We start from the raw sequence: 14,913 nt of genomic DNA on the forward strand, positions 1-14,913 counted from the left end.
GGCTTGGTGTTTTTGACGTGAATTCAAGTGGCAACACTAAAACTGCACATCACTCACAAGTATGTGATATTGGCAAGCCAAAGACTTGGTGTTTAAACATGCTGTAGGAAGAATACCAAGAATGTATCTATAACTATTACATAAAATAATAACATAGCTATTCAGGCTTAGTTTTGAAGTGACCAGCATCAGACTTTCATCCACAGAGCCAACTTGAATCAATCAATCTCTCTCTCTCTCTCTCTCTCTCTCTCTCTCTCTCTCTCTCTCTCTCTCTCTCCTTCACTGCAGAGTCCGTACATCAACATGGCAGAAATTGGTAAGTGAAACCAATGGAAAGCTAAGTGAGTTGATGCGTCAGGCCCTGGCACAAGATCCTATCAACCCGGTCATCAATGAGTTACATTATGAGGCCATGGATAGGCGACTCCGCGGTGTGATGTCTGAAATGACCAAGTGCTTTGAAAAGAATGGAAGAAGCCGTGTCTTAGTCGATAGCTTTACGTTTGGAAGATGAAATTGAGGGTTAATATCGATACACATTACACTGCCAAGTGGATGGACAAAACATAAGAGTACAAACCAATGATTTAATTAAGGGAATCAAACTTTTCAAAAATCATTTTTTTATGCTGTCATAATTTTGAACAGAATAGTCATCTATCTTGTGTAGCACTCTGAGACTAAGCAACATCAGACAGTCAGTTTGAGCCAACAAGTTTGAATACTAGAACATGTACTTTCTGGTTTATCTCACCACCTCGGAAGATGTAGTTTTACAGGGCGCCCTCTGTAATGATAACACTCCCATACCTCACTTTTTGTAGCCATCGAAGCCAAGAAATGTCCCGGCTTAGTTAGGTCTGCAAATTTTTTCAAGTACAACCGGGTTTCAAAACCTTTATGAAATTGTGAGATCTAAGTTCAAAAATATTTGAATATTTTTCATAGTTTGTTCCCTCAAATGAGCTTCCAAGGACATAAACCTTTTAATTTAAATACTGGATTGTAGAAACAAAGCTCTGAGCTCAATTTCACCGATGTATTTCCACGTACTTAATATTGTAAAACCAAATTTCATTTTCATGGACTTTTCGTGTCATTTAATTTTTAAATACATTTCTCCATTTGGTAGAGCAGAGGTAAGGTGAGTCAAAACAGCACTTAGTCTGGTGAATGAGAGAGAATCTGTACCGTACTGGGTATTGCTGTGGTTACTTTTCTTAACTTTGAAAAAAGTAAGTGTTTTGCGATGATACGGTTTCACGCTGTCATGCTGGGAATATTTTACTGGAGAGTACTTGATTTGAAATTTCAATTCTCAGAAGGGCTTTGAAAAAATGAGAAAGAGCATTTGCTTTGACATTGGTCACACAATTTGCAAACATATCTCACCCATTGTCATCTGCATAGATATTAACCTGTTCATCCCCATTCCCTGTACACAGGTCCACACTCACCATTGATAACAATGGGTTTGGGCCAAACCATGGTGATGAAAGGGTTAGGCAAAACCTGACATTTTAGTCCCCGCGGACGAAGTCCGGCGGGGACTTATAGATTGGGTCCCGTCTGTGCGTCCGTCCGTCCGTCATCAACAGTTTCTCAGACACTGCTGAACCAATTTCGTTCAAACTCGGCACAAAGGCATAGCACTATGACCTACAGATGCACGTCGATTTATTTTGTGATACGATCCAATATGGCTGCGAGGCGGCCATTTTGTTGCGATTTTTCATGTCTTTGGACCATAACTCAAACATCCTTGAACATATTCTGTTCAACTTGGCACAAAGGCATAACACTATGGCCTACATGTGCATGTCAAATTATTTTGCGATACGATCCAACATGGCCGCGAGGTGGCCATTTTGTTTGCGATTTTTTCATGTCTTTGAACCATAACTCAAATATCCTTGAACCGAGTCTGTTCAAACTTTGCACAAAGGCAAAGCACTATGGCATACATATGCTTGTCAAATTATATTGCGATACGATCCAATATGGGCGTGAGGCAGCCATTTTGTTGGGATCTTTCATGTTTTTGGATCATAACTCAGACATCCTTGAACAGATTCTGTTAAAACTTGGCACAAAGGCATAACACTATGGCCTTCATGTGCATGTAAAATTATTTTGCAATACGATCCAATATGGGCGTGAGGCAGCCATTTTGTTGCGATTTTTCATGTCTTTGGACCATAACTCAGACATCCTTGAACCGATTCTGTTCAAACTTGGCACAAAGGCATAACACTATGGCTTTTATATCCATGTTAAATTATATCACGATACGATCCAATATGGGCGCGAGGCGGCCATTTTGTTGCGATTTTTCATGTCTTTGGACCATAACTCAGACATCCTTGAACATATTCTGTTCAACCTTGGCACAAAGGCATAACACTATGGCCTACATGTGCATGTCAAATTATTTTGCGATACGATCCAATATGGCCGCGAGGCGGCCATTTTGTTTGCGATTTTTCATGTCTTTGAACCATAACTCAAATATCCTTGAACCGAGTCTGTTCAAACTTTGCACAAAGGCAAAGCACTATGGCATACATATGCTTGTCAAACTATATTGCGATACGATCCAATATGGGCGTGAGGCAGCCATTTTGTTGGGATCTTTCATGTTTTTGGATCATAACTCAGACATCCTTGAACAGATTCTGTTAAACTTGGCACAAAGGCATAACACTATGGCCTTCATGTGCATGTAAAATTATTTTGCAATACGATCCAATATGGGCGTGAGGCAGCCATTTTGTTGCGATTTTTCATGTCTTTGGACCATAACTCAGACATCCTTGAACCGAGTCTGTTCAAACTTTGCACAAAAGCAAAACATTATGCCCTTCATATGAACGCCACTTAATTTCATGATATGATCCAATATGGCCGACAGGCGTCCATTTTTTGCGATTTTCTCATGTCTCTGAACCATAACTCAAACTTCCTTGAACTGATTTTGTTCAAACTTGGCACAAAAGCAAAGCACTATGGCATACATATGCATGTATCAATTACCCTTGCAATAGGGTCCAATATGGCTGCAGAACTGCCATTTTGTTGGAATTTTGCATGTCTTTGAAGCATAATTCAAAGGTCATTAAACCCATTTTGTCCAAACTTGGCACAAAGATCAAGCACTATGGCACACATACATGTATACATGTCAATTTACTTCGTGACATGTTCCAATATGGCTGCCAGATTGTCATTTTTGGATTTTTTCATGTCTTTTAGGCTTAATCATATGCAAATATTCCTTATCCAATGTTGTTGAGACTTGGTACAAAGATAAAGTACTATGGCATACTTATGCATGTCTACTAATTTTGTGCTACGATCCATATGGTCAATAGACAGCCATTTGATTTCAATTTTATAAACATAGGTCACTGTCCTTCAGTGGACTGATTTTGTTTAAACGTGATATGGCTGCATTCTTGTGCACATTAATTTGTTTCATTATATGATCCAAAATGGCTGATTACAACAACATACCCGATCCATACCATTTCGAAAATTCCACCAAACCATGTGTATAGTATGTGCTGTCATGACACTAGAGGCAGTAAGTACGTTCAGACTGACGACTTTGCGTCGGCCCAGGTCCCGACCAGGGCCGGGGCCGACGTAAAAAACCAATGTGGACACGCTGAGTCGGCCCTGGGCCGACTCAGTTTGGTCCCGGTTAGAAGGGGGGGTTCAGGGCCGACGCAAAATTTGGTCCGACGCAAATCGCCAGTGTGGACACGTTACGTCGGCCCTGGTCCCAGTTGACCAGGCCTCCGCTATGGATCGAAGTTGAACTAGTCACACTATTCGCACAAAACAAACGACGTTTGAAACTAAAGTTTACACCTATCGAAAGTTTTCAATCCAGTCTTTACATTTTAATATCATCCCATGTACGCTGAACTTCCCACCAACCTTTGTTCCGCAAACGAGACCATGTCATTCGATTCCACAGTGCACGTAATAGACTAGAGAGGCATGTCAAAAATGCCGCGCACTGGTTATTTCTCCACCGCGGTCTTATATATACCATATGCTCATCCAATAAATGGTGAAGATCTCTCCGATGATTAAAAGGGTGAGTGGTAGTCATATTTGCCCTTCTTGTGCGTAAAAACACAGGAAAATCATGAACAGTAGAAACAGTGTGCCATATTCAAATGCGCCATTTTGAACTTTGACAGGTCAGAGGTCACAAAGGAAGGTAAAGTTACGTCGGCCCTAATTCTGGTACCGGTAAGTGTGGACACGGACCAAATTTAATCCCAAAAGGACAATTATTTTGCGTCGGCCCAAATTTCAGTTGGGTTGCCAATGTGAACAAGATAAGTGAGGGCATCGTTATGTGTGATGTAATCAAAAGTTCCTTTAGTGGTCAACACCCGCAGAGATGAGTCTTTTATTGAACGTTCCTCAGATTACTTTATTATGCAAGTCACAGGCCTGATGCACCCGTTGCATCAATGTCATTCCACAGCTACCTAGACACCAAAGATTATAACAAAATGGACAAGCGGGGACTGTGTCATCAACGATGACATTTTTCAAACTTGGTTTTTATCTTGCAGATACATATTTACCTTCTGTTTTGCAATACAAATCTTTATTGTTTTATCATTCGTACTTAATTCCTGGACAACTTATGACTGCAGCGTAATCTGAGCGAAGTGTTGTAAAATTTGTGCTGAAGTCATGCTGTTCTTTTCATTTACTTAATATTCAAACTGTCGAAATATTGAAGCTGATGAGTTGGGAAGGATTAGTCAAAATGACACTGAACTTAGCTTCTTAATTCAGGTATTTTGTGTATCGCTGTTTTTTTGTGAGAGCATCGCTACCGTCGTTGTTCAAAACTGATCAAGCTGGGTGTTTGATGTGACCTAGGCCCAGGCTTTGAATACACATATATATTGATAATTCTGTAAGATTAAGAAAATTGTATTGATGTGTTTAACCTGCACAGTACAACAACGGTGAAAATTGCTCGGATGTAAGGTTTTGAAGCACGGCTTGAGAAAATTGAACAGCTTAATATGTTGGAGGGTAGAATAACAAAGTTATTGCAGAGTTGAATTACTGACACAAAATAATCAACATACCAACTTATGGATGACCAAGTTGGTTCATTTTTTAGCTACTATAGACTATAGTCTATAGAAGCTATTGGGATGGGTATCCGTCCGGCGTCAGTCTGTATGTATGTATGTATTATGTATGTATGTATGTATGTATGTATGTATGTCCGTTTGTGAGGCGTCCGTCCACTCAAATATCTTGAGAACCGCAGTACTTACTGATTTGATATTTGTTGCGTAGATGAAAAATATGATTTTGAGAAACTGCTTTTTTTAATTTTTTGATATTGTTGAAAATAGGCAAATTAATGCCAAAAAAGGTGTTTTTGGTAAAAAATCTTCTTCTTCTTAACCACTAGTCAGACAGCTTTGTTATTTGGTATACAGGTCCCTAGGGATAACCCAACTTAGATTTGTTCAAATTGTGATGAAATATGCAAATGTGTATTTTTAAGGAATTTTTTTGTCATTTTTGGTCAAAATTTGACTTACATTGTATGTAATTCTTGTACTGTATAAACCCTATCAATTCACCCAGAAAAAAATAATTAATATGATTTTAAATAATTGAATTAATTAGAAAATCATCAAAGCCAAAATAATTTTAGTGTGGAATTATCGGAAAGTTCAACTTTTTTGACACTTCATAGTAAAATGCTTACCATCTTGGAGGATTAAAACATGTAAAGTCAACTTTCCTGAATCCCAACTTTGATATATTCTGAACTACCATTTATGTTATCTAAAAGAAAATGCTCATAATAGTTTGTCATGATAGGGTGGTCAAATAAATAGAGATAGAGAAAGTTCTAATTTCCATTTATGGTTGACTTGGTAAAGATAAAATAAGATTACTTTTTGAGGAAAAAAATAGAGTGGTCAATTAAAAGAGTGGTCGAAGTGATAGGGTTTTTATGGTAAAGCTGGGCTGTAAGATTCCTCGTGCTATATATATTATAGCAATCATGCAATCTGTGTAAACAGTGCAATGAAAGTGTAACATGATTCCTTATAATGCTTTTGATGACCTTGAACTTCTTAAGTTACAAACATTTGTCTCTTCAGTGTGCTTTCTCTGAGTACGTACAGTCTCAACTTATTCAACAGAACTTACTTACCATGTTAATTTGAAAGTTAAAATGTGCTTGGTTAATAGGATGAAAATACTGATATTAAAAGATAACCAGCTCAAGATTCTTTATAACCTGACAGATATGCTGTTTTATTATGATGTAAATCTTGATTTAAGCAAGTCCAGTTTACTTTAATTAGAATGTAATTAACTCTCGTTTATTTGCTATTACAGACTAATATAGTCTGACGAAATATGCAAATCTGTATTTTTACGGAATTTTTTTCCATTTTTGGTCAGGCCATCCTGAAATGAGCTATCAAAGATATTCACCTTCTTCATCAATACATGTGTCACAAAAGGTTATTCTCTACATAACACAGCAGAGCTCTGTCAACTGTTGAGTCGCTTGTTTTTTCAAAACCGCTGGTCAGACAGCTTTAATATTTGGTTTACATGTCCCTAGGATGACCTTAGTGAGATAATTTCATACAGTCAGGAAATACTTAATTTTATATCCATGTCTATAGTAGCTTCAGGGACTTTGGCCCTATGTTTTAAGTTTTCCATAGACTGATATGAACAAAGCAAAGATCTTGATCAAAATTAAATCTTGACAAGTGCTTGCCATGTACATTTCAGAGCTTAAAAATTACAGCCTGATTGGGACCATAGGATAGCAAATATGATTCATATTTCATTTTCCTCAGACTGATATTGATCAGTGACCAAAGCAAAGATCTTGATCAAAATTCAACTTTGAAAAGTGCTTGCATGTAAATTGTATCGACAGTAAGGTCATAGTAAACTGAATAATTTGAAGACAAGACTGGCCATTATAGTATCAAATATTTGAAAATAGGATTACACAGTTTGTAACAATAAACCTGCAATCTTAACCATATTTTTTCATCGTGTCGGTGACAGCACACATTCATGAATAGGAAAATGTTTTTAGCTCATATTTGGTTTTATATATAAATACCAAAAAGAGCTTATATGATGAGTCTGAGTGGCGTCTGTGTCTGTATATTTGTTGATATGTGCGGATGTATGTCCGTCACACACAAAGGCTCCCATACCGCCAAAGCTACCATCTCAGTACTTGGTGTACAGGTAGATGCAGGGGTTGAGATGTGAATTTGTTCAAATGAACTTGTCAGTGTTAAAAATGTGCATTTGAGGTGAGAAAAAGCGAAATCCTGCAAATGTGCAGGAGTGATGGCCAGTGTCTGAAACAGGCTTGAGTCATTTCCTGTCATTGTTTATGAACTGTTACATATTAACAGACCAGATCAAACCATAGACAGTAGAGGGGGGAAGACTGGCTATGGTCCAACTAAGAGGGACTAAACGTTTCTGCTATGCATGTTGCTAAAGTTGAACTCCAGTACCTAAAGTTTCAGACCTTATTTACTTTTGCCATTCTTTTTTTGCTGGTTTAAATATTTCTTGTTGTTTTTCTGGTTGTACTGTGCAGAAATCATTGTCATAACATCAGCGTAGAATTTTCCTGCACTGAACAGTTAGAAACAATATGTATTGTTGATCTTTGGTACCCATACTGGTATATACCAATTCTGATCAAATTTGAGCGACACCGAATAATTGCGGTATTTTTTTAATGTGTAATGAGAAATAAAAATACAATATTTGTAATAATATTAATGTAATATAATAACAATTCAGCAAACTTCTGTATTTTTTCATCCACCTACCATGCTCTGTCACATTTCAGAGATTACTCATACTTGCCCTGCTGACAGTGCATGTTGCCATGGCAACTCCTACTACAACTCGGTCATAACATAAGCTTTAATTTGAAAGTTTTTAACAGTATGGGTACTGCACTCTCAACTCTCTGGATGAAGGTGAATGTGTATATAAATATGATGATTGTCATACCAAATATGATTCACCAGACATTACGGTACCCATAGGATGGGGCAAAGTGTGTTGAAATTTCCCACTACGATTACATCATGTATTCATAGAGGTCATAGTTAGTGATACATGAATATTTACCATCACTTTTGTTAGTTTTGCATACCGTAATGATGGCCACATTTACTAGACTGAACCCACACAGAACGATTTACAATGCAATGTATTCCTAAGGGGTCCAGTTGCTTTACAAAGCTAAGACTCTCCCACCAAGGAAAGACCATTGTTTTCATAATTGAAAAAGGGCCCAGTGTTCCAAACAACACATTTTAGGACAATATCATTTCATGCTTGAAGCAATAGATGATCTTATCCTGAACTTGTTAGAACACCTGTGAATCAAACCATTAGTGACCAATGTATGATTTGCAGATTCCCTTCAAAACTCCATAGAAGACATCACTTATTATGTACCTCATGGTAGGGATTTGTCACCGAAAAATATTTGAAAATGCATCATTTTTGTAAGAGAAAACTCAAATGATGGTGAAAAAAAATTTGTAAAAGCCAGTTTTATTGGTTTTCTCTGTTACTTACGCTTCTACACCTGGTGTGAACCCGAAACTAAGTGTGCTAGGTTTTTCTTGAGGGTCTATGAGTGTATCAACAAAATGGTGCTACTTTTCATGTTGTTTTGTATTAGGAAATGAAGTATTTAATTATTTCACCCAGAGGTTCTCTCTTACACAAGTGACGGTGTCCGTCTTGTGACAAGGTTCCCTAATACAGAATGTGACAAGCTTTACAGTCCCAACAGCATGCCTTTTGTTTTGTACACATAATATTTTTTGCATTTAAAGATGTTTTATTGATAACGGTAGAGCTAAAAAAAAGTTACAGTGGTTGTCATGAAAGAGTACCAATATGGTTCTTAACTTTGCAACTGTAATATTTGAAACAGGACTTAATTTCCTATGAAAGTATTCAATATAAATTTGTGTTAAGAACTGTATTTTCCTTTCAATATGTGCCTAGCAAAAGAACATGTATTACATATTGTCCAGGATACAATTTTTACAATAGAGCAGCAGCCTTTCCTTGTGTCACTCGGCTCCCCACCCCAATGTTGAAACAGACAACACTTGAGCCCCCAGCATAGACTATAAAAATTAATTTTGTTTGAGTGTATTTCATTGTAATGTAACTAACACTACTTAAATTCAGCATTTTTCAACTTAGTGTGCATAGTGTACTATTGTACAATTGAATGTGAAAACTTTGCTGAGTCCAACTTCTCCAAATTGATAAAAATTATTGCAAAAAAAATCTTGTTTGTATTTACAAATCGATATTGTGAAACAAATAACAGTTTCACTTTTCTCATTCTTACAGTGTACAATCAATGGTTTTGAATAACGTAACGTTGTATTTCTAATAATCTACCACCTGCAACCGCTTAACAATTCTATAAATGACAGGTGGCATTATCTGTCTTTCTGAAATGCTATGTATATTTTCTCCCCTTGATGTAAGTAACTCACTTTTATTAAAGTATACGATTTATAAATTGGTTTTGTTTCATTCGGTACTTTTTGCTATTTTTAGCTTGCATTTGCTTTGGCATGGGGGCGATTGGAATCAGTCTGCATACTATGTCTCAGTGCTCTACCATGTCTGCATTTTCATGTTATTTATCACATATGAACATATTCATTTTATGTATGGCAAAACACAGAAATTAGCATAGCTGCTGTTTATCACATAGAGCATAGGTGGGGCAATTTGTGAAACAAGGTAATGAAGGTAGTATGCAAATCGAAATTGAGAGAGTTAAACCTTTCCTCAAACTTTCCATAAGTATCATAATATCATTCCCTTTCAAAATCAGGAATAAAACTCAGGAGACACTATGCAAAACTTTGTGTTGGAGAAAGAAATTGCTCAATATTTCTGAACACTTAAGGTTTAAAACAGCTGCCATCCCTGCATGAACTCTGAAGGGAATAATAGTATTCTCAATTTTTACAAACATGGGTCTGAAAATTTTATTTACTCAATAAGCTTGAAAATAACCATCACAAGTGGTATAAGTTTGTGAGTCTGAACATCTGTCCTGCACTTTGTACTTTAAAATAAATTTGCATAATATTTTGTGAAAATATAACATTGCAAAACTGGGGTTCCAGTGTGTGGATAAAATGTGTGCTTTGCTTGCAATAGCACAGTGTCATTGAAGAAATATGCACCTCACCTTTCATAATGGCGTTTGTTGTAAGAATTCAAAACAATTTCAAGTGTACCGACCTAGACGAAAGTCTGACAAAACTGACTATCTCCGCATCATGCATCAAAACCTCTTTTAGTGTATAGCACTCAAATGGAATATTGTAAACATATCAGTATTTTCTAAGACGTTAAAATGAATATTTATTTCAAACTTTACGAGGCAATGATTTGAATCAGTAGCTGAATATTTTCGGGGAATTTATCGTGTGTTTTTCATTTTTTGATATTCTGCGAAAATATTAATATTAATTAATTCAGAAGTGCAGGAACATGTGTAACCTACAATTTTGAAGAGCTGGGCGGGTGCTGATGTCTTTGTGTATGCAAATATCTGTATATTATATGTCCGCCTGTCCGTCTATCCAGATAACTCGAAAAACGATGCTTCTTACCTCGAAATTTTGAATGAATGTGTATCAGCATTTTTCGGATAAAAGTTTTTTAGTATTTTTGTTTGTACAGAAATAACATTTACAAAAGATTTTAATCCAAAACCACTTGCCAATTTGTACTAATATTTGGTATGCAGAATCCAGGGATGACAATACTCACGGTTGTTCAAATAATGAGATTTATCATATACCTATGCCCTGTATTGTGTCTGTACTGAGTTCAGTGACATGATTTATCATATTGATTTGCATGTCAATAAAGTGATACGCCTTGCTGATTTGCATATGAAAATAATGATCAGCGCGTCTTTCTTTCATTCAATTGAGTATTTGCATATGAAAAAGTGATACCCACCTGTTAATGATTTACATAACAAAGCCTGATACGGCCTGTTGATTTGCATACCGGACTACTTACATGGTGGCGCCCTAATCACCGTCTAGTCTATGATTTTGACTTTGACTACGATTATCATGTCCGATCTCCAAAAGTGGCAGGGTTTTGAAGCATAGGGAAATGCGGGGTAACTAAATAAAACACATGTGTCGATATCGGATTAACCTGCTAGTAGTGCTGCTGTAGTATTTTGAATATGTAATTGGATGTATTCTGCTTTGAGTTCTTGCACGAGCCTGCGAGCATGCGCAGTACAGTTCAATAAAAACAACAGTTCTTACTCGGGGAACGTTCTGTTTACCAGAGCATCGTGTCTGTACAGTAGTTAATGGATGAACCAAACCTTAGTAATATATCCCAATATATTACATTGGCGACGAGGATGGAAATTTTCTACGTGTAGTGAGTAACACGAGGAAATTCCAGGACGTTACACTAGATTTTTCGTTGGAGAAAGACTTGGTGAATTTTCCCAGTAGCAACTTTTTACATTACGTAGAAATGGAGGGAGCGACTGGTCTCATTGGTAAACTTGGTGAATTTTTGCCAGAGAGAGAGACATTTAGTCGTATGTCGAACGAATGGAAAGTTTTTTGTTGCCAATGGAATCGTGAAAAAGCCAGGTGAGGGTAACGATGACAATTATAAGACTGTCAGAGAAAGAAAACGTGCAATCTTCCTCACAGAAATCGGACCGGAAGTGCGTTCCACGTTGAAGAATTTACTGTCGCCGTCAAATCCAAAAGACAAATCACTTGATGAAATGTGCGAGCTCTTGAGACCCATTATAACCCAGCACCCTGCACTGGAGATAGCTGAGAGTTTTCATTTTGGTACACGCAACCAGAGAGAGGGTGAGTCGATAAGCGACTATATTGTTGCCTTGAAAAAACTTTTCGCTGCATTGCAACTATGGCGATTTTCTGAACCGAGCACCGAGAGACAGATTCGTCTGTGGGTTAATCGATGAGAGGATTCAAAACAAGCTGTTGAACACAGTTGACCTTACGTTTACCCGTGCTTGCCAAATTGCAACGGCGATGGAGATGGCAGAAAGGAAAACTAGGGAATTTCGTCCTGCCAGCAGTAATGTACGTGGCAACCCAGACAAAGACAGCGGTACCGTCAGCAAGCTGGAAACTTCAAGGGTCAATAACTCTAAGACTAATGAACAAATAGTGTGTTATAGATGTGGAGGCAATCACGCTCCACATACATGTAAATTTAAAACGTCCAAGTGTTACAAATGTGAGAAAATTGGTCACATTGCATCTGTGTGTCGTAGCCGTGCAAATACAAATGGGAAATATGTAAAATCCCACATACATGAGAAAAGCAAACCAAAAGGGAAAGTACAAAATTGTACGGGTAACAGTGATGATGAGAACAATGCTGGTTTATATTCATTGTACTCTATGAACACAGGTAAACCTACAAGAGAGAAAGGTTACACTGTGGAAGTGTGTGTAAACAAGATACCATGTCTAATGCAGATAGATACAGCTGCTGATTTCTCGATCATGAGCAAAAATGTGTACAATGAGAAATTTAGACATGTGCCTCTTTCACCCTCAAGGGTGGAACTGAAAACTTATACGGGCGAAATGCTCGACATTGTTGGTAAGATGAGCTGTAATGTGGCGTACCAGGGTCAAAAGATGACATTGCCCATGATAGTAGCAAATCATGACAATAAACCTACACTTTTGGGTAGAAATTGGTTACAAAAAGTCAAGTTAAATTGGGGTAAAATTTTCAGTGTTACTGCAAGAAATACTATGACTTACACCAACCAAAATGCAAAAGAACAACTTGACGAGCTTTTGGCCAAACATAAATCATTGTTTGATGATAGTTATGAAGGCATGAAGGGGTTTGAAGCGCACATTACCATTCGTGATGATGCCAAACCAGTTTTCATCAAGCCACGTCGAGTTCCATATGCACTCAAAGATCAAGTTGAAAAAGAGTTAGACAAACTTGAGAGACATGGTGTAATTGTCAAAACAGAGAGATCTGAGTGGGCCAGTCCAATTGTGGTTGTCCCAAAAGCAGACAAGTCTGTGAGAATATGTGGAGACTATAAAGTAACTATTAACCAAGCTGTCGAGGATGAGCAATATCCACTTCCAACTGCACAAGACTTGTATACTGAATTTACTGGTTCTAAAGTTTTTACAAAACTTGATATGTCTCATGCGTATGCACAGTTAAGTGTTGATAAAGAAAGTCAAGAGTATTTGACTATAAATACTCATAAAGGATTGTATAAATATACAAAATTGCCTTATGGTGTTAAGTCTGCGCCAAAATTGTTTCAGGCCAAAATGGATCAAATTTTGCAGGGTATTCCCAAGTGTGTTTGTAAACAGGATGATATACTGATTGGTGGAAGTAACTGGAAAGAAAATCTAAATATCCTTGATCAGGTTCTAGAGAGGTTACATCATCATAACATTCATCTCAAGCTTGATAAATGCAAATTCTGCAATCAGAGGTTGTATACCTTGGACTTAGGATAAATGCTGAGGGGCTATATCCTGTTGATGAAAAGGTTGATGCCATCAAAAAGGCACCAGTTCCAAGCAATGTTCAGGAACTAAGGTCTTTCCTTGGTATGGTTCAGTATTATCATTCGTTTCTGCCAGGGTTGGCAACTATGTTACCGGTAGCACCACTTCATGAGTTGTTAAAAAAAGGTGTTCAGTGGAAATGGACACCAGAATGCCAAAGAGCATACAATGCTTGTAAGACTGCTCTTACCAGTGATGCATTGTTAGTACATTATGATACAAAGCGTGAGCTTAGACTAGCATGCGATGCTAGTAGCTATGGCGTAGGAGCTGTCATTAGCCATGTCATGGATAACGGTCAAGAGAGACCGATTGCGTATGCGTCCCGTACGTTAAACAAAAGTGAGAAAAATTATGCACAAATTGAACGTGAGGCATTGTCGATTGTGTTTGGAGTTAGAAAGTTTCACCAATTCTTATATGGTCGAAAATTTACATTAATTACTGACCACAAGCCATTGTTGGCAATATTGGGTCCAAAATCAGCCATACCAACATTGGCAGCAGCTCGTATGCAAAGATGGGCATTAATATTGTCTGCATATGATTATGAGATACAGTATAGAAAGTCTGAAGATCATTCTAATTGTGATGCACTCTCAAGGTTACCACATGAGAATTCTGATCTAGCAAGTGAGAGCAAGATATACCACATAAATGTTGTAGATGAAAATTTCCCAATAACAGCTACTGATATAGTGAAAGCTACCAGTACAGACCCAGTTCTGAGTAGAGTGTATCAGTTTGTACAGACCGGATGGTCAGACAGCGGTATTGAGGAAAGTCTCAAGCCATATCATACACGTAGATTTGAGTAGTCTATTGAGCAAGGCTGCATTTTATGGGGAAGCAGAGTTATAATTCCTTCTGTTTTCAGACAGAAAATGTTGAAGGAACTGCACTGGGAGCATCCAGGTGTGTGTGGTACCAAAGCTATAGCACGTACTTGTGTATGGTGGCCCAACATGGATAAGCAAATAGAGGAAATGGTAAATGAATGCACTGTTTGTCAGAGTGTGAGAAATTCCCCATCTAGTGCTCCTTTAATACCATGGAAGTGGCCAACACGACCATTTCAGCGTGTACATATTGATTTTTGTCAGAAGGGTACAGATTTCTTTCTAATACTAGTTGATAGTCATTCAAAGTGGATTGAGGCAAAGCATATGACCTCCACTACGAGTCAACGTACAATTGATGAATT

At 37.6% G+C, this 14,913-nt stretch overlaps 1 protein-coding gene across 1 annotated transcript in view; it reads left to right on the top strand.

Moving 5' to 3' along the window:
- The window catches only part of LOC139152434 (glycosaminoglycan xylosylkinase-like), a 54,780-nt gene extending 45,149 nt beyond the window's left edge, over positions 1 to 9,631 (top strand). The window contains exon 8 of the mRNA XM_070725540.1: positions 292 to 9,631. Within this exon, the coding sequence (XP_070581641.1) occupies positions 292 to 517 (226 nt within the window). The 3' untranslated portion in view covers positions 518 to 9,631. The remainder of the gene's footprint in view (positions 1 to 291) is intronic.
- The last annotated feature ends 5,282 nt before the right edge of the window (positions 9,632 to 14,913 follow it).

This window comes from Ptychodera flava, chromosome 16 (assembly GCF_041260155.1).
Source record: "Ptychodera flava strain L36383 chromosome 16, AS_Pfla_20210202, whole genome shotgun sequence".
NCBI classification, from domain to species: domain Eukaryota; kingdom Metazoa; phylum Hemichordata; class Enteropneusta; family Ptychoderidae; genus Ptychodera; species Ptychodera flava.